The sequence below is a fragment of the Alligator mississippiensis genome, chromosome 1 (assembly GCF_030867095.1).
Source record: "Alligator mississippiensis isolate rAllMis1 chromosome 1, rAllMis1, whole genome shotgun sequence".
NCBI lineage: Eukaryota > Metazoa > Chordata > Crocodylia > Alligatoridae > Alligator > Alligator mississippiensis.
Window position 1 is genome coordinate 169,776,244 of NC_081824.1, and position 20,431 is coordinate 169,796,674.

At 53.3% G+C, this 20,431-nt stretch overlaps 1 protein-coding gene across 1 annotated transcript; it reads right to left on the bottom strand.

The window, feature by feature from the left end:
- On the bottom strand, window positions 1-18,687 carry NFKBIE (NFKB inhibitor epsilon). Its single transcript, XM_006271914.4, has 6 exons — window positions 18,268-18,687; window positions 2,834-2,933; window positions 2,137-2,347; window positions 1,718-1,806; window positions 1,041-1,289; window positions 1-576 (listed from the first exon to the last, which is right to left on the bottom strand). Exons 1-6 carry the CDS (start codon window positions 18,570-18,572, stop codon window positions 511-513), a joined length of 1,020 nt encoding a protein of 339 aa, XP_006271976.1. The 5' UTR covers window positions 18,573-18,687; the 3' UTR covers window positions 1-510.
- Between the last annotated feature and the right edge of the window lie 1,744 nt (window positions 18,688-20,431).

Here is a 20,431-nt window from a genome sequence, read left to right on the forward strand (position 1 = left end):
CAGAGGCAAATAGATGAAGAATTTATTCAACAGGAAGGGAGTCGCGGAGAGCCTCTTTGGGAAAAAGGGATGGTCCTTGCCCTCCAATTGCTCCAATATTACTTGGGGTCATAGGGCAGAGGCCATTCCACCTGCTGGCTGCTCTCCAGTACAGCGTGGAGACTGATGTCCCCTTCCAATTGCCCCCAGCTGAGGGGGGAGGGTGTGAGGGAATGCCAGACCCTTCTCTCTGCAGCACAGGTACCATCCCACAAGCTGGAGGTCCCAAAGCACCATTCAAGAGTCTCATGTAGTGTTCATGGTGCTACCTTCCTCCAGTTGCTCCCTGCTTGGAGTGCAAGTCAGAGACCACGGGCACTCTGCTAGAAAAGGAAGGATTTCCCAAGCTGCATCTCCATGCACGTCAGCTCAGTGTGCTGCATACAGGTGTCCATGAAGGAGTAGGGAGCAGCAGCAGGTTGCCTCCCACAGGGAGTTGGGGGAGGCAGCCCCCGAAGTCAGTTTGATCCCTCATTCAGAGCACACAACAGGCTTCCCCGAGATCTTCAGGTCATCGAAAGGCAGGAGGGCCAAGAGCTGTGAAAGAAAAGGGTATGGAGAGAAGAGGGTTAATGCTGAGGAGCTAGGTTAAAACCTCACTGAGTGTGCCCAGAACAGGTGTCATTCCTGCGCCCCACAGGGACTGGCTGCACTGCAGGGCAGTGATGCAGGCGGCCAGCCCACCCACCCACCCAGGCTAGGGTGCAGCAAACGGTAGGCGAATGCTGACAGGAGCACTTGGCCCATTACTTAGCTCCTCCTAAGCAGGACAGAGCAAACCAAGGCAACAGCAAACTCCTTCACAGCCAGCCCTCCTTTTCCTCTCCAGCCAGGAAGAGCTGCCACTGGAGTAGCTGGGAGCTCCTCACAACAAATGTTCCTGCCCTTACAGTGCCTCCTGTGCAGAGGTGTGCCATCTCCTGTACCCTCTCTCTAGGGCCAGGGCCAGCTTCCTGAGGCCCCACCACAGGCTGCCCTGCAGAGGACACAGGCAGACTCACATCATCGTTGCCATCAGCCAGGTCCTGGGCGGTCTCATCTTCCATGTTCCTCAGCAGGGTGTCAGCACCCGAGTGGGACAGGATGGCAGCAACGGCAGCATCTTTCCGGCCCACAGCCAGGTGCAGGGGTGTGCAGCCATTGTACATCTGGGCGTCTACATAGGCACCCTTGCGCAGGAGAAACTGGACTGCCTCGCGGTTGTGGCACTCTACTGCCAGGTGTAGCGGCGTCTTCCCACTCGTGCCCTCCTAGAGCCAGCAATGCACAGGGGCTGTTAGAATGGGCCCTGTAATCTCTCCCACTGGCAGCCCCCAAAACAGGATGACCATTCACAATGGCAACCACTGCACCACCCCCATGGGAACCACACAGGGCACAAGACTGCTGAGATGGACACCTTCCCCCTGCAGCCCAGCCCCCAGCCAAAGGGCTGCCCTGGGCCTTGCATGACATGGGGCATTTCCTCTCTGCCCAAGAGAAAAGCCATACCCACCCAGAAGCCCTGATGCCAAAGTCCCATGTCCCATCAGCGTTGCCACTGCCTGATACAGGAGCAAGTTTGTCACCAGCCAGCCTGTGCCTGCATAGGTTATTCCCACGATGCCAGCCTGGGGGAGGGGCACAGAGCGGCTCAGGCAGCAGTGCCAGCTGCCTCACCTGCCACGTCTTGCATTACCTGGACATTAATGTCTGCTCCACTCCGCAGCAGCAGTGTCATCAGCTGCAGGTTCCCCTTCAGGGTACTGATGTGCAGACAGGTGAGGCCTGGGAAGAAGACACAGCAGAGGCAGCTCTAGGTACAACACATATCATCAGGAACCCTAAGTCCCAGACTGAAGCCCTGTTTAGCTAAGCACTGCACCAAGGCTGAACAAAAAGCCTTCTCTGCCTAGGGCATCTCAGCATGGAGTCTGGTGCTAACCACACACCCACACACCTACAGAACCAGGCACTGCACCTGGCACCCCACCCCCACACACATTGCAGCTACAGAGTCAGCACCTGGCTCCCATCCCCCTACTCCTCCCACACATTACACACTACAACCAAGAGCCATCCCCAGCAGCCATTCCCTCCTGCAGCACTGCTCCTCACCTTGCCAGTTCTGGAGCTGTAGGTCCTGCGGGTGCTGCCCGGGGGCTGGCTCCTGCAGCAGCTGCTGGGCACAGGGCAAGCTCTGCTGCTCACAGGCCAGGTGCAGCGGCGTGTTGCCATTACGGTCTTGCAGAACTAGGTTCACTCCCTTGTGCATTAGTGCCTGTACCACACTAGGCTGCTCAAGGTACACAGCTAGGTGAAGCGGGGTCTGTAGGGAAAGAGAGACAGCAGGGTCAGGAGCCACTGGGGCAAAGAGGATAGGTGGAACCCAGCAATTTCACATGCTGGTCAGAAGGCAGGGGCCCTGGAGGATACCAAGGAACAAGTTCCCTCTGCTTTATGCCCATTTTCCATCCTCACAGCCTCAGCTTGCCCAGGTGAGAGAAGTCCGGTGGCTACGATCCTTCTCTCTACCACTGTGGAGCAGCATGGCCTGGCAGTGTCAGGCCCAAGGCAGCCACAGTGGCTCAAAGCCTCTGGTGCTGGATGCAAACACTCTGGCTGGCATTCTCAGCGTCCCCTACAGATTCCAGCCACACTGCTGCCCTGGGGCCCACCTAGGTCAGCCTGTGGACACAGCTCAGTAACATGGAGACACCAGAAATGGTTGTACTGACTGTATCCACATCCCCATTCCTGTGGTACAGACCAAGTTGGCAGCACACATCTGCCTCCCTCCCAGACAGACACTCACCTGGAACAAGTCATTCTGGATTTCCAGCACCTCTCTGGGCAGGTGGGCGATGCAGACTGCCACCATTGGGTGACAATGGATGATGGCCAGGTGCACCAGCCTGCAGGAAGGGAAGAGATCAGTGTTACCATGCCCAGGCTGCTGCTGCCACTGCCACTCCACCAGGAGGTGAACACTTCCATGCAATCACAACTGGAGAAAAGACTGGGCCTGTGCCAGGCAGCCCCAGGCCTGTCTGAGCAGGCTGTGCCTCCTACAGGAGAGTCTGCTCCAGGAGATGCTCCAGTGTGCCTGTGCCAGCAGAAACTGGCACAGCTCTGGCACATTCACTAGGCTCCGCCAGGGCTGGCCCCACCCACTGTCCAAACAGTCGCACCCTGTAACATAGGAGTGTCCCCCACAGGGCAGGCATGGGTCCAGCTAGTGGTGTCTTTTACAGGCGGGGTACAGCGCAGTCATAGACAAACAGAAAATAAGGTTTGGAAGGGACCTCGCGAAGTCATCTAGTGCAACCCCCTGCTCAAAGCAGCACCATCCCCTACTAGATCATTCCAGCCAGGGCTTTGTCAAGCTGGGCCTTAAAAACTGCCAGGGATGTCATCATGACAGAGGGTTCCTCCCCCACTCTGAACAGGTCTTCTGACCCCTCAGAGCCTCACCTGCAGTCCCTGCTGCTTATTTATTCCCCATGTCATCTCAGGCACCCCCCCAGTCACCCATGCTGCAGGTAGCTTGGGCACCCTACAGGAAGGTTCTTGACCCTATCAGCCCACAAGACCCAAGAGTTTTACTGCCACTTGAGATTCCCACACCCCTGAAGTGCAGCCAGCTCTAGTGTGCAGCTGAGCAGCCAAGTACAGTATACGGAGAGGGGGTGACAGAGGATGCTAGAGCAGTTCTTGCAGTGAACAGACCCAGATGTCCCTGCAGAGCAAGCCCCATACATAGCAATTTTCACAAGATTCTCAGGGTGCAGACACAGCAAGGTTTGGAGCCCTTTCAAAAAGACAGCAGCTGGTACTTTAATTGTTCCCCGTGCCACATTCAAATGCAAAACCCTATACTCTCAGAGGTACAAATGACCAGTCAACGAGTCCAGGGAGCTTGGAATCTGCTCCAGAGAGGCGGGACCAGGGACTGGCTGCAGTGGGCTGGAGCCTAGTACGATCTGTAGCTGCCAGGGGATTTCCACACCCCTCCTCCCTGCAGCCACAACACTTCTGCTTTCCTGGCTCAAGGACAACCAGTGGGGGCAGGGGACAGACCTGGGAGGGGTCCTGGCAAGTAGCCCAAAATAACCTGTAAATCACCTCCAAGACTTAGCTGGGGCACTGCCAGCAATGAAGGAACAGGGACACGATGTATAGGAGGCAGCAGAAAGGTTCCCAGCCCCCTGTAAGGGATGTCTTAGTATCGGCTATGCTGGGGACTGATGGCAAGGGTAGATATACATCGTTATAGACTAATGAAATAAAACATATATCTATATACAGAGAGAGAAAACACAACTTTCATGAACCCAAGCTCACTTCAGATCCTAGGGACTGTCATGGCTCAGGACCCAGCCTCCCATGCTGGAAGAGAGAGCCAGCTCCCCCATACTGGAGCCTGACCCCAGTCCTTGCACAGAGCTTCCCACTCTGGGGCTGTGGGAAGACCTGTATCTCACAGACCACAAGAACACACGGGCCACACTTGCACAAGAGTGTCAAGATGGTCTCCACTCTCTCCCAAGCAGTCAGAACAAAAGTGAGAGAGGTTCAAGCTCTCAAAAGTAATTTTCAGCCCTGCAGGGAGGCTATGATTAGCCTCCTCAACTTCACCAGCCACCTTCAGGCAAGTAAAAAATGGCCCCCCAATCCGCCCCCACCTATACAATTATAGAAGCAGCCAGGGCACTCCTGGCCTTCTCTTAGCCCACCCACGCTGCTGGGGTCAGGCCTGCACTGGTGGAGGGGGCAGAAGCAAGGAGTGGGTGGGTTGGCTTTTTAAGTCACAAAGGGAGCCTTGCTGATCACAGCAAGACCTCTCATCTCCCAGGGGAGTCAGCAGGGCAGCTCATGTGAAAGCCCTGCCTTGGGTGGCAGATCATGTTGGGGGGGGGGGGCTTCCTACCTCCTACCAACACATGGGTCCAGGTGCTGCCACAGCTCAGCAGCAAGGAAAAGCTGATGTTTACCTGCAATAGAGCACAGTCCCTCCTGCTTGTGCTCCAGCTCATCCTGTCTGAACTGTCTCAGGAGCAGTAATGTGTATAGTGGCTAACAGATACAGCCACTATATACATGCCACAAGCCCCACAGGGCAGGCATGGGAGGTCTAGGGACCGGAGTCCTCAACAGCACCCCGGGCCTGCTGGTTTGTGTGGGTGGTAGTTTCTTAGAGCATGTGGAGGGCTGGGGGGAAAGGGTGTTCAGCTCTGAGCTGCAGGGAGGCCACCTGGGCCTACAATGCACTTGAAGATCTGCAGGAGCTCTGCAGAGACTTGAGTTTGCAGCCTGCTTCATGGCAGTGCCACAGGTTCAGCCCTGCCTAGAAAATAGGGATGGGGAGCTCAGGTGTGTTAGCAGCAGGATGCAAGGGACCCCAAGCCAGGCCCTGCTGTGGGAGACAGAGCAGCATTAAGCAGCAGGTTCCTTTGCTGCCCACCCCTGGGGGACATCTGTGCCTGAAGGCAAAATCCCCGGGGAAGCCCCAGGTCATGCAGGCGGAGGGAATTCCCCTGCCCCATTAAAGGGAGCAGCCACCCACAGCATGTCTGAGTGCCACATGGGGAGGGCTCCCTGCAAGGCTGGAGCTCCCCCTGCGTAGGGGGATGGAGAATGACATCTGGGAGCCACTTAGGAAAGCAGGCTTGACTCAGCCTCTGGTGTGCAGAGAAGAGAGCAGTTTCCACTGGGCACCTCTCTGGGGTTGGGGATGTTAGGGGGCTGCTGCTGCTCAAGTTGGAAGTGCACTTACAGAGTTATGCGCCATGCTGTCTCAGTGGTGAAAATGCCGATGCCAGGCTCAATCAGCAGCTCCCACTATCCTCAGTACTCAGGAAAAAGCCCTACGAGACCTCCAGCCAAGCCTCTGTGCAGACAGACATTCTTGATGTCATGTGCCCGCAGGCCTCCCTTTTCCATTTACCAGGGACAGTCCCTGTATCTTCAAACCCAGCTCCCACTGCGTCCCTGCCAGTCCCCATGTTTTCACCACAGAGGGCCACAAGCTCCTCCTCTGGCCTTGGCAGGTATGCAGCGATTAGGCGCTGGGCTCTGGGACTTTCCAAGGCAGTTCAGATTGAACTTTAGACCTCCGCTGCTTTCACTTTTCAGGGGCTAAGGCAGTCCCAGGGGACTGAGCCGAAGTGGTGTGAAAGTACACAGGTCTATCCAAGGCCTGCCAACCCAGGCCCCCACCCTGAAATCCCCCAAACTCCTCTTCAGCAGCAACTGTACCCAGCAACCTGATAAAGGGGGGGAAAGGTGGCAAGCTGACAAACTCAGACTTGAAAGCCCCAAGCTAGCACTCTGTCCTCACTTCTCAGAAGGAAGAGTCTGATTTATGAGGGTCAACAGTTAGAGAAATCAGGATTCCTGGATTCTGTTCCCAAATCCAAAGCCATGGATGTGGGAACAAAGGGGCTAAGCTTGAGAGGTAAGCTTGGGACCAGTTATGCCATAGCAGATGAGCTTGACCATGTGGGCAAGGGTTTGGATAGTCTGGGAAACATACAGGCTGGGACTGAAAGCCAGGCACAGGAAAAGATGAGAAAACTGTCCCTGGTTTGTCTAGCAGTAAATCTGCCCTCACTGGGCCAGCCCTGTGCTGTTGTAGCTGCTGTTGTGTGTTAGCTGCTATCCCTCATCCCTTTGGCCTTTCCATGGCTTAATCCATTTTGGTGCCCATGACCTGCCAGGTGGTGTGAGCCTGGCAGACAGAGACCCTCACTTGCTTTGCCTGCAAAAGCAAATGACCTACACTTTAAAGGCTTGTGAGGTACCTTGAGATCTTGAGCTGTAAGGAGCAATAGAGGCACACAAACAGTCACTAGTCCTGCTGAGTCAGAGCTGGGTTTTCACCTGTAACTAGGATGCATCTGGGACATTTGGGAGTTTTTCCCCACAGCTCAGGCCTGGACTTTGGCTCCTTGTTTCTGCAACTGCCCCTTTCCCCGCTTCTCCCATGGCAGATGCTGCCAACCCTGGACTTCCTGAAACTGGGTGTAACAGGTCCCCCTCCCAAGTTCCCAAGTGGACCAGGGAAGCAGGGAATCACAGCAGAGGGCTAAGCCTGAAGTGCAGAAGGATGGTGTTTGGCCTTTGTAACATCAACAAGAAGTTGGAATTATCATCTCCCAGGGGTGTCAAACATGCAACCCATGGGACAGCTGTAGCCCATGGAGCCATTTCATCCCGCCTGCTGGACTATCACCAAACTGCTAGGAGCTTGGGGGTGGGGGAGGTATCCTGCTGTAGAAAATCTGGACCCTGATGGACCCAGTTGCTGGAGGCAAGAGAGTGAGCACATCTGTCTCCACTTGGCCCCTCCTGCCAGAGCTCCACCACTGCCACACGGCCCGAATACCAGACTCACTGTTGTTGCAGCTGCTGGCTCCACAGATCTGGCTCATGGCACAGTTGATGTCTTATACTAAAGCAAGGAAACCCATTCCTGGGAGGTACAAGGCACAGAGGCCTCAGCCTCAGAGATGTCTTCCTTAGCCCCGACAACAATGCCTATACTGTCCCATGGACAAAAAGGCCCTGTCTGACACAGCGGCAGCAGGGTAATGCTAAATCGAAGCCCTTATGAAGAGAGATTGGAGCTCTGCTATAAAGCAGATAATCCTGCAACACAACCCTCCACAAGCAAGGACATAAATACATGCTCTCTCTTCCTCGCCCACAGGCACACATCTTTCAATACCTGCAACAACCAGACACTGCACAACACACTTTGCAACCTTAACTCTGCCCTTCCTCCAGCCTACTGTTCTCACCCTTTCACCCAAATATTTCCCTGCTACAAACCCCAGAAGTGATGGACACAGGGAACAGCAAGTGGTTATGCTAGGAGAGGGAGGGGTGTTGGGAAAGGACTGTGTGCAGAGGACAGATAAGATGGGTGATGGTAGCGCAGTCCAGTGGACAAATAAATGGACTGGGAGCTCTGTATCTGCCTCTGTCACTGGTCAGCAGTGGGCATCTGGACAAAGGGGCCTTTCTCCCCTCTTAGAGCCTGGGTTTCCTTTCCCACCTGTTGATTGCCTGGCCTATGTAGACTCTAAGTGCTTCAGGGTGTGCACATACAATCTCTGTGCATTTTTATAGTGCCTTCCATGAAAGTGGAGCCTTCAGATGATGCTGCCTTTCAAACAGTGATGATCACATTGCCACAAACTACTTAGAAAGACAGAAAGCAGAGAAGGCAGACATTGCTGAGCTCTGAACCACTCGGCTGTGGATCAGAGTGTTTATACTGCTAATGGCACATGGGAAACCTGTTCAGGTCACCTAGGAAAGATCCAGGCTGTTGGAGCAGAAGGATCGGGGTCCTGCTCCACGGCACTTCTATCTGGTCTCACAACACAGTCTGATTTTGCTGCTGACCCTACAAGTGCCCTGGCATCTTACACAGCCCTGGATTAGTTGCAACACAGTCTGATTTTTACATTGTGCCTGGGATGGCTAAGTACTGTGCAGAGTGGCACAGACATTTTGGAGGGGAAAAAGCAGGAGAGGGGAAGGCAGTGAAATTGAGTCGGTGGCCAGAGAAGGGAGGTGGCTGAGCTGGGAACAGTGGCAAAGGGAAACAGCTGCATGGTTAGAAAAGCAGTTGCATCACCACAGATTGGCTGCAATCAAGGCAGTGGCCTGGCATCTGGGTTGTTGCCAGCTCTGTGCTACTGTGGGGCTGTGAGACATCCTGACTCACTTCTTTCTCCAAAAAACAGAGCAGAGATTATGCATTCTCATCTGGGAAGTGCAATGGATGCCTGCTCGCAAAGGCCTTGGAGAGGCAGCACTGGGAAGGGGACTATTACCCTGGCTGGCCCTTCTTTCACTCATCCCACATGCATCTGAACCATGGGATGGAGCACCCAATGTTGTCCGACCTCCCTCCCCCTCAGCTCCATGCACAGCCAGAGAGAACTCTCCCTCTGCTTTCTCCAAGTGGAAAGGCAAAAAGAAATGATGCCAATGCCAGTTTGCATGCAAAGCACTGGGCTGTTTGTGGGAGAAAAGGAGGAAATGGCATCTGCAGCACGAGGACTTGGACAAGACGCATCATGGAGGAAAACAGCAGGGGAATTCCACTGTTTTCCTGCTCTCCCGTTCCGGCTCTATAACCTGCCCTGCTAACCCCTTCCACAGAGAAGTGAAACCACCAACAGGAACCTTTGCCACACTGCTCAGCCAGCCTGCCTCAGGCTGGAACAACCCACAGCACCTTTGCTAGTCTGTTCCTGGGCTCTACACACACACACACACACACACACACACACACACACACACACACACACACACACACACACACACACACACACACACACACACACACACACACACTTTGAAGGCTTCTCTCTCTTGGCCTCAGGCCCTCCTTCCAATTCCAGTTCTAGGTTCTGCTCATGCACTTTTCTCCTGGCTTGCAGAAATTCTGCTGTCCCAGCCCCGGTCTCACTCCGCTGAGTAAGATGTTCGCAATCCTGGCTAACAACATTCTCTCCTCACCCCAATCCCTTACTGGCCTTTCAATCTTGAAGCCTTTCAATATTGACCTGGAGCTCCCCTAGTAGGAGGTGGTTTGGGGTTAAAGAGAAGGCAGGCAAGGGGTACTGCAGGTAGAGAGCAGTCTGCTGTTAAGAACACAGTATGGAAAATCCACTCCCCTGGGACAAGATGCTGCCACTCCCGGCAAGCGTCTCCCCCCTGTGTGGTCTCACTTATTCTTAAGAAAAAGTGTCTAGCTCTTCTGCCTGCAAACCATGATGCAGTCCAACTACTCTTACAGAGAAACCACTCCAGGGCTGCTGAAGGGTGTTCCCTTCCAGGCACCTGATACAGGGGTCAAACCACTCTAACATAGGGCTCTGTAGGAAGGGCCATGCATTTCAGAACCCACTGTTAGGAAGGTCAGGTGGGGATGGGGGGGCAGAGGCTGCAGACTAGCTAGCTACTCTGCTGTTCACTCCTTCACAAAGGTTGGGGTCTTAGCCAGGAAAAGAAGAAACTCAGCCCACTTGTATCACATCAGCCCACAAAGGGCTCTGAGGAGGAGGCCAGCATAAAATGATAAACTGGGACTGAATCCACACAACACACATCAATTTGTGCAGCCATCGCTTTTTGAAGAGATGGTTCAGCATTGACTGGCAGATCAGCTGCTGGAAGGGTGCAGTACTTAGCCAGCTGGAGGCCAGCTCTGCAGACCTCAGCAGGAGACTGGGAAAGTGGTGGCAGCCCAGAGCACCAGTTCATTTTGGCCAGGCCAGTGGGCTTTGTTTAGGACCACGTATTCCCAGGCCTTGTTAAGATGTCTAAGGCTGATGCTGTACAAGCAGATGGAGCCCACCCTTCCCCCTGGCCTGTTTCCCTGCCTCTCTCACAATGGATAAATAAGAGAAGAGTCAACTATGGAAATCTAAGCTGGAGAGCTCTTTACGGCCCTATTATTGGGGTAGGTTTGTTACCCATGCTCACACACCATGCTTTGCCCCACAGCCCCTGGACTCTATTGCTTCCCTTGAGAGTGCTAGAACAGGTGACAGCAACACGGAAGGGCTGGCTCAGCCTGCAGCAGAAGTGGGCCCCTGATCAGAACTGCGGTGCAGTTCAGGTGGGTTTCAACCAGCCAATTACAGACTGAGGGACCACCTCTCTATCCTGTAAGATCACTAGGGCCAGCCAAAATCTACATCAGAGACACCCAAAAGACTTGGGGTGTTTGGAGCTGCTTTCAAACAGTTGCAGATGGTTTTGTAACAGGCTGGAAGGTGGGAATCTGCAGCAAAACTAGGAACTGTCTTGAATAAATTCTACCCTGCAGGAGCAGAAGGAGCAGATCCTATTTGGGGCATGCTGGATTCTTCTCTGAACACCCACACATACCCACTGCAACTGGCCAGGAAACAAACCTGTACTTTGCAAGAATCTACTTTAGAGATACTGCTCGCAGACAAACAATAACCCAGTATGCCAGTGCAGGGCTGGAACTCATGAGTATAATCATAATTGAGGAGTTTCTTTTATCAGTTCTAGGATCCCTTGCTTGCTCCGAATGGTGGCGCCTTCTGTCTCTGGCAAAGGACACGGTAATACTCCAGTGCATATTGATCCTGGCAGCAATGTGGACAGAAGTTGATGTCTTTAATTACATCAGCTTCATGAATTTGGCTGCTTGTAGGGTTCCTCCCTCAGGCCTGCCCAGCCCACACACTAGATCCTCTCCAGTCTCTCATCACCCTTATCTCTAGTCAGGGTGTTAAAATACTTTCCCTTAATGAATCAGTTGAATGTTATAACCCTTTCCCACACTTGCTGATGATGGTGAGGGAACATCATTCAAGCAAACACCTGATTATTCAAGGGGATCATTCAATCAAGTCTGTTAGAGATCCATCCTGACTTGCTCCCAGCCACTTCACAGAAACTTAGCTCCTCATTATATTGAGGATCAAGGGATACTTTTTTCTTTGGCATTTTAGAGCCTGGAACTTTCCAAACATTCTTCCCCTTTTGGCTGAAATTCCCCGGGTTTCCCCTTGGAAGTGCATCCGTGCAAGTGGAAAACATGAAGACTTTTCTTGGAAATCGTCATCAGACTGTAGAAGGGACACTGAATGCACTACATAAGGCAGGAATTTAAATTTACCCAGGTGACATCCTCTTGGGTATGCATCCTGTTCCTGCAAGGATCATGGCCATATCAGGATCTGGGAAATCCTAGTTAAGAAATGCAGACATTGCCATCAAGAAGAGGCTTTGATCCTGCCTGGCATTTCTGGGTGCTATCATGAAATGAAAAGTTACGTCCAGGCCAGGATTGTCTCCTGTTGCAGAGTTACTAGGCTTTATACTGCTTTAGCTAAGCCATGCCAAGCCTGGGCCAGGGACTGTCCCTCCTTAACAGCAGCAGCTGGCAGTGTCCTCAATTCCCCACGTGTGCAGCCCACACCACGTGGAACGACAGTGGAATGTGCAGACTACTGATTTCCCAGTGGAATGAGCGAGCTGGGCACACTATTGATGGCGGCACCTCTGGCCCCAACAGCTCAAAACAAGAGGAAATTACACACCAAGCCAGATAAAGGATGCACTTCTGTGGCTAAGACAAACCGGAGACTTGGGCTCTTGGAACCCTTGTCATTAGAGATGGAAAGCCCCTATTAGTCCATTCAGCCCATCCTGCCCACGCTAAGCCAGCAACATGCTAAATATACATTCCTGAACAATGTGGCTTCCATCCTTCCCACAGGAGCTGATAAGAGCCTAGGGTATGTCAGCATTGCCCTTCAGAGTCCAAGAAAAAAGACAAAAACTGGGCTGGAAGGGACCTCATGAGCTCATCTAAGCTACTCTCCTGCTCAAGGCAGGATTGTTTCTGTCTACACAACTGCCAACAAAAGTTTTTCCTAACCCACACTTAAAAATTCCCAGACATTGTGATTCTACCTCATCTCAAGGGAGCCTGTTCCAGGGCTGAATAATTCCCTTAACTGTATCCCACTCCTCCCTATCACATCCCCTCCTGTGCCATGACACCCATTGGAGAGCTGCAGATTTCCACATGCTTCCATTTTCCCCTCCCAGAGTCATCCCTTTGCCAGGTTCTTTTGATCTGTTCCCCATTACTTAGTCACCCATATCTTTTCTCATTGTCCTGTTCCATGTTCCCTTCTATCAGGAGTCCTCCAAAGCCCAGTGATGCCCCCCGCCCCTCTCCCTGCCCAGACACATACAGAAGCATGAAAAGGAACAGTATGTACAGCAGTACAAACAGGCAGTGAGCAGAGACTTTGAACCTGCAAAAGCTTAGCCATGCTGAGGCAGGACATGGTGAAATGCAAGGGACAGGGGCAGGCAGCTTTGTCAGACTCTCACAATGCATCACTGTGGAGAGATGCTAACCCTGCCTTTGTCACCGAGTGATGTGCTGCAAGGAGGCCTGGCATCAGAGCAGGCCGTGGCTAGGCACCCTAGGCAAAGCAAGGAAGAGCTCCTTCACCCCTGCAGGTTCCAGTTGCTGCCATGGGGAAGGAGAGACCTGAAGGGTGTCTGCTCTGAGACACAGACACAAATTAAAACTCTTTAATCTGCCCTGATCCCTCATTAACCTGTCTCGGTCCACAAGTCATCGACATGTGATTTCCTATCAGCAGACAGCAGCACTAACCACACTGCTGGGGAAGGAGGAAGTCGGGCTCCCCTTTGCAGCTCCTACTTCCCCGAGATACCCTGCATGGGTGTAGCACAACCAAAATAGGCCTGGCCCTGTTTCCACACAAAGGAAACTGTGAGAGGGTGTTCAATGCAGGGACCCCTGAACTTTGCCCACGTGAGGGGGCGGCAGAGATGGTGCCTGCTTTGCATGACACCATGCACATAACAGCTGCCTTTGCACAAAGGTGCTGCCCCATGAACACTAGGACTCCCGCCTGGCTAACTAAAGGCAAGGCCAGGCACACTGGTACATATAGTCTGCCTCTCCACAATGGGTAGGCTAATTCTTCAGCTATCACAGTGGTGCCTGGTGGTGGAAGCAGAGATCTTGTGAACCAGTGCATGGCTGTCTCAAGAGGGCCAGACAGAGGTTCAGGCCTACCTGCCCATTCTGCCAGCAGATCTTTTTCCTCTCTGCAGTGCATGGGGAGCCTGTGGCATCACCCCACCAGTTTTGCCCAGGACCCCAGTGTGAATGGCAAGCCTTTTCCGTCCCCTTGCAGGAGGCAGACAGTCCCTCCCCCACCCCTTCTGCAGGACTCTGCAGCTGGGGCCCTCCTGCATCTGCCTAGCTCTGGCAAGAGGGAGGGGGGTTTCCCCAGCACACACTTAACAAAGATTGAGCCTGTTTAGAGTCTGGGGCACAAACAGAAAAGCTCTCTGTGGTCTGTCCAGAGCTAGCCCATCCCCCAGGCTGGAAAACCCCTTTCTGGCTTCCACAGATACCGACTCCATTGGAAGTGCACTGAGCAGGGAAAGACTGTCCAGATCCAATGGAAAGGCCGCATGTTCCCAGGCAGAGGCCGGTCTGAGCATGCATGGGAGCAGTATAGCAAGTTTTTCCTCCTGCCATACTAACCATTCCTCTGCCAGCCAGACCTATAGCCCCTGCCCTTTTCTGTGCCAGTCTTTGGACTCCAATCTCTCCTTACCAGCTCTGCTAGCACCTCAGTCCTAACCCCTAACTCTTCTGGCTAGTTATCAATCCTGACCTGTAGCATCTTCTCTTGTTTCACTGCCTGGATCCCCCCAGACCCTAGTTCTGCTGTCTCCCTGCCCCTGACCTGACCTCCCAGCTCTGCCAATATCCCTCTTCCCTAATCTGCTATCCTAGTCCTGACTTTCCTAAATTTATCATCACTCAGCAGTGATTTTTTTAACATGATTAAATGTCCTTTAGGTTTTAGGGAGCAAGCACCAAACTCACTTCACTTGTGCTGGCCCAGCCAGCATCCTCAGGCACCACCTCTTTTCTATAGAAGAGGCAGTCAGTTTGGGCTCAACTGCTCCAATTGGTGTCTATTTATACAAGCACCTTCAAATGAAGTTCTAGGTTTCTATGGGAGGTTCCAGCTGAGACTAAGTGTCCACATGATGATGAGATCTCCACCTCAATTATAAACTTTAATTCAGGGGTTGGACTTGATAATAGAGTCCTTCCCCACTTTCTATCTCCTAGGGGCATAAAATCTCAAGCAAGCCCATAGGAAACTCCATGGAAGGACAGTGCTGGCTGGCAAAGGCACTAGGCCCTACAGCTCACACAAAGCATCACCAACCGGGAGCATGCTGCTTCATGCCAGGTTCAGTCCTGAATCGGCAGAGGCAACTGAGGAAACAGGAACTAGAAGCTAAAAGCCCAGAACTTGTCTTTTTTCAGAATTACAATGGTTACAAGGAAGTGATATTGCCCAATGGAGCCTACTGAGAAATAATGAGATTACGGTTTGAATCCTAGCTTGAGGTCTGCTGCACTGGAGGCGAGCCAGCAAGTCGCACAAGGCAGGAGCTATCTTCCCGCTGCTGTTGGGTCATGAGCTAAGGTGCAAGGGAATGCTGTGGGTCAGTGGGTCTGCCTCTGCAGCTGAAGGAAAGCTAGCCATGCAGTGCACTTGCTGCTTCCACCCAAAGGCCTCTAAACACTTCCCTGACGAAGGGACTTTGATCCTGAAAGCTTGCAGAAAAGGACAATTTTCTTGCCATTTTCCAATTGGTCTAATAAAAGGTATCATTTTGGAACCAAGAGTTCTAGTTTTTGTATGTCTAAACACTTCACAAACATTTGTTAGTTGGACTTGATCAGTTCCAATTTACACACAGGAAAATAAGGGACTAGAAGAAGGCCGGGGCAGAGCAGACTCCCTGCCCGAATCACTAGAACACTCCTAGAGCTGGGAAGAGAACCCAGAAGTGCGGATTCCCCATCCCTCTTCTCAGCATTAAACTACCCCACTCCACCTCACTTTGGCTACATAAGTAGCAACCATTCCATCCCCTGTCCCCCCCACGCACTCTTTAGATTTCCTGTTTTAAACTGCATTGTAAGTAAGCAAAAACAGAAGAGCAGCTGCAGCCATTTGGAGAGCCTCTGCGCAGCCACCTCCTGATGGGAGGGAGCAAAAGGCAGCAGCAGCTAGCCCAAACTGACCACCCAGTGGAGTCTGAAGATAAGAGCAGGCAGCTTAGCTGACCTAAACCAGCATAGAAGACATTTGAATCCGAGTGAAATGAGTTCAGTGGTTTGCTGCCTAACACCTGGAGGACACCCGATCATGTGTTTGCCCCTCCTATTAATGGGAGGTTTGGATCAGGCTCTGGACAAGCTGGTTTGACAAGCAACTGGCTCAGTCACCCCTACAAAAGATGGGATCAAACCCCTCCCCCCCAAATCAATTGAAGCATTTACAACCAAAATCACCCCAGGGACACAATGGGGAAGGGAAACTGGCAGTCACCAAATGCACCACAGACTCACAGGCCTTGGGGCTTGCCCTTACAGGGAAAGTTACTCATTTTAGTTGTATCTTGCTTAAGTGTATCCACGCAGGCAGTTATGCCAGTGCAACTGAAGTGATCACGTCGGGCATGGAAATTTCCCTGTGTGGGCTACAATGTCCAGATGAGAAAATAAAGAGTAACCAATGCTTGAACCATGCTGGGGGTGGCGGGAGGGGACACGGTTTCATTTAACCTGGCTTGGATGAGGTTTGCTGCAAGGCTGTCAGTCTTCTCAGCATGTCCCACAACACACAGGAATGGACTAATTAGCACATGCCTTCTTCCCAACCAGGAAATAAACACATAGCTGAGATGAGACCAGCTTTTATCAAGCAAGAAGCACCTCCTTGGGTGAGCCCAAGATCCTCCCTCTCTGCAGCTAACAGGACCTTTGATTCTCTGCTACAGACATCTTGTTCAGTGGCTTCTGTCCCCCTCCAGTTTCTCTTCCTCCTGTACCATTATTCAGTACTGTATTCAACTCTGGCCTGCATCCAGGCTGTGGACCAACATTTCAGCTATTCAAGCAGCTAAGACACTCATACACATGCTCTTTGATTTTGTGATGGAAACATCCTGACAAGGTAAAGGGTAACAGGAAAAAGGAGCAATTAGCTGAACTCAGTTACCAGAAGCCAAAGCAAACAGGTTCAATACGGTGCGTCTGCACCACGCACTGATGTGCAATTAGGTCCTCAAAGACAAAAGGCACCAAAAGCTGTAGCAGAGAAGCAGCAGAGATGCAGGATAAGGCCAGTGCCTCTTCAGGAACTTACGTTACAGAGTCATCAAAATTCACGCTGCTTTGGTCATAGACCCCACAAAGCAGACGGGCTAGCTGCACATGAGGATTTACATTCAGAAACCAGCCACATCAAGAGACTCGTAGTTGTTCCCTAGCAAGGCTCCAACCCACAGAAGAGGTGGGAGCTAGGCTCCCCTCTACATAACTGATTTTCCTCAGGTAATCATCTCATGCAGCCAAGCCATTCACTTGGCAAATGAAGCTTTGTGCTTTGGTGGATGAAAAGAACACTTATTTTTTTTCCTTTTGACGTAGAACCCCCCCCGCCACCTTCCATTTTTCCTGGCAGCCGCTGAATAGGCCGAAACTCAAACTTTGCACTGTGATGTGTGTTTCTGTATTGCTCTGACTGTTCACCCCACCCGGAACCCCAACTTTGCATTTCCCGCAACTCTGAGCGGCAAATGGATTGGAGCGGCTTCTTCCCCCCGCCCCCGTCCCCACTTGTTCCGTTTACTTGGCTCAATTGTAGAGTCCCTGGTAAACGACCAGCATATTTCACTAGGACCAAAAAAAACAAACCCTGAAAACCTGAGAGAGAGAACATGATGGCCCCGGGGTACCAGGAGGTGGAACATGTCCTGCCTAGTCATTAGCTACAGCCTGGTTTGGGCAGGGGGGTCTCTGGACTAAGGGATGGGAGCTAACCTGCATGGTCAGTACTTACAGTCTGGCTTGGGGGGTGTACAGAGCAGGGACAGAACCTTTCCCGCACGGTCACTACTTGCACTCTGCTTGGGGGTCTATGGGCCAGGGGAGGGCATCTTTCCTGCCTGGTCACCCGTTGCAGCCTGGTTTGGGGGGTCCATGGACCAGGGATGGGACCTTTCCCCCATGGTCACTAGCTACCACTGGCGTGGAGATCTATGGGCGGGGCGGGGGAAGATCTTTCCTGCCTGGTCACCAGTTGCAGCCTTGTTTGCTGGGAGTGTCTATGGACCAGGGATCACCAGTTGCAGCCTGGCTTAGGGGTCCATGGGACCTTTCCCCTGTGGTCACTAGCTACAAACCTGCATAGAGATATAAGGGGGGGGGGGGGGGAATCTTTCCTGCCTGGTCACCACCTGCAGCCTGGTTTGGGGAGACCTAAGGACCAAGGTCTATGAACCAGGGATCAGAATGAACCTTTGCTCCGTGGTCACTAGCTATGACCCGGCATGGAGATCTATGGGCCAAGGAAGAGAATCTTTCCTGCCTGGTTTGGCGGTCCATGGACCAGAGGATGGGACCTTTCCTGCCTGGCCACCAGTTACTCCTGGGGAGGGGACCCATCTGAAAAAAAAAATAAGAAAAGACCCCCTAAACCCAGGGAACTTTCCATCTTGAGGCTGGCGGCGGCGGCAGCGAGCCACCTCCGCAGCCGCCCGTCCCCCGTGCCAGCCGGGCCGTGGCCGCGCTGTCTGCCAAGCCGCGGCACTCACGTGTCTCCATCCTCCGAGATGTAGGCGAGCGCCTCCAGCTGCTGGTGGCTCAGGCCGTGCAGGGCGCCGCGCTCCTCGGGCTGCGGCGGCGGCGCGAGGGCGGACAGGGGCTCGGTGAGCGAGGCGGAGCCGTAGCTGGAGTCCACGCGCTCCTCGGCTTCCAGTGCCTCCTTGCCAGGGCCGCGCGGCTCGTCCCGGGGCCCCGCGGCGGGCAGCGAGCGCAGCGAGCGCAGCGAGTCGATGCCCGAGTCGCACTGCCCCTCCTCGGCCTCCGCCGGCCCCTTGCAGCCCTCGGCCCGCGACATGGTGCGGCGCACGGCTCACAGCAGCCCGGCCCCAGCCCGGGAGCCCGGCGGGGCACTCATGGCTGGCAGCGGCCGAGCTGCACCCCCGGCTCCTCCTTCGGGCCTGAGTCACCGCCGCCCGGGATTCCCCCGGCTCCGCCCCGCCCCGCCCGGGGAGGCGCGGCGCGGGGCTGGGCTGGCTCCTCGCTGCCTCTGAGGAGCTGGTGGACGCTGCTCCGGGCAACGGAGGGTTGCCAACCCTCCCTGAGTCTCCAGGGATGAATCAGAGAGAAATCTCCAGGACACTGCTGAGAGTCACCTGGAGAGAAACGATAGGGCGTTCGTTCAAATTAATACGATGGGTCGAATCCGATTTATACAGTAGTCCAGCGGGTTTTTAAATGTCATGGTAGTGCACGTTTGCCGCCCTGACGTAAAGCCTAAGCACCCTAATCCAGAACTGATCAGTGCCTGCGCGCAGGTCATTGGCGTTGTGTTGCAGTCGTTGGTGTGCCTGAAACTGTCCGGAATAGATTCGAACAGAGTTGGCAACCCTAGTGAAACTCCCCACAGACGGGCTTGTTTGATGAGCCAGGAAATGTGAGTCTAGGCCCAGCAAGTAAAGCTGAAAAGCACCCCCTTAAGAAGGGGGGTCATTAAGAGCACATCAGTGAGTGTTTGGGATGCATGACAGGCAGAACAGGGAGGGAAAGGGCGGTCAAAGTTTTAAAATGAGGGTGCCAAAGGAGGACATGGAGCAGAACACACTTGGCAGCACCCACTAGCCCTCAAATGTGTCCAAGGAGCCAGTGGATGCTGCTCAGTGAAACTCGGCCTGGAGACAGGCCTGTTTGATGATGAGCCAGGGAACATGGGCCTAGGCCTGCCAAGGCAAACAATGGCCACTGGAGGCCACTGGGCACAGCAACAGATTCCTTGAGACAAATGGAAAACAAAACAGGGACGGGAGTGAAGGCACAGGTTCATGATGAGTGCACCAAGAGGAGACTCAAAGCAGAGCACATCAACCAGCCAGCACCTGCTGGCTCCCCAGTGCATCCAAGGAGCCGGTGGATGCTGCCCAGTGAAACTGCTCAGAGATGGGCCTGTTTGATGAGCCAGAGAACATGAACCTAGGCCTACCAAGGCAATTTATGAGCCTCCCTTGCTAAGGGAGGTCAGTGGGCACACCAACAGATTCCTTGGGGCAAATGAAAAACAAGACAGGGATGGGAGCGAGGGCACAGGTTCATGATGAGTGGTGCACCAGTGGGGTATGTAGAGCAGTACACACCAGCCAGCACCCACTGTCCCCCAAACAAGTCCAAGGAGCCAGTGGACACACCCCAGTGAAACTGCCCAGAGATATAAACAGATCAGGGACAGGAAAACGGCTCTGCAGTCCTCAGGGATTCCCCCTCACCAGAGCCTCCTTCCTGGTCAGGTGTATTGCTCTGGTTTCATTCAGGAGGGGACTAGCTAACCAGGTGTTTCCTTAGCTGGCACCTGAGGAGGATGTGGCCCTTTCCTTGGAGCTCTGGAAGGTATTTTAACACCCCCTGGCAGCAGCAGGATGGTGCCTGCCACAATCCCCCTGCTTTATCTGTGAGCATGAGTAGATCTAGGATTTTGAAAAGTGGGGTGCAAGTGGTGAGAGGCATCAACTCCCATAACACAATACATATTTTGCTCCAGTTATAAAGAAACTAGAAGCTTTACTGATAGGCTAGGGTCCAGGCCTGTATTATGCAGTTGAAGATGGAAGCAAAAACAAATGGGACCTCACTGGAAGGAGTTAAGATCTGCAGGGCTGTGAAATAAGAGCATCCTCCCTAGGAGCAGTGAACAGACAACAGCATTGCAGAACAAAGGATAGCTTG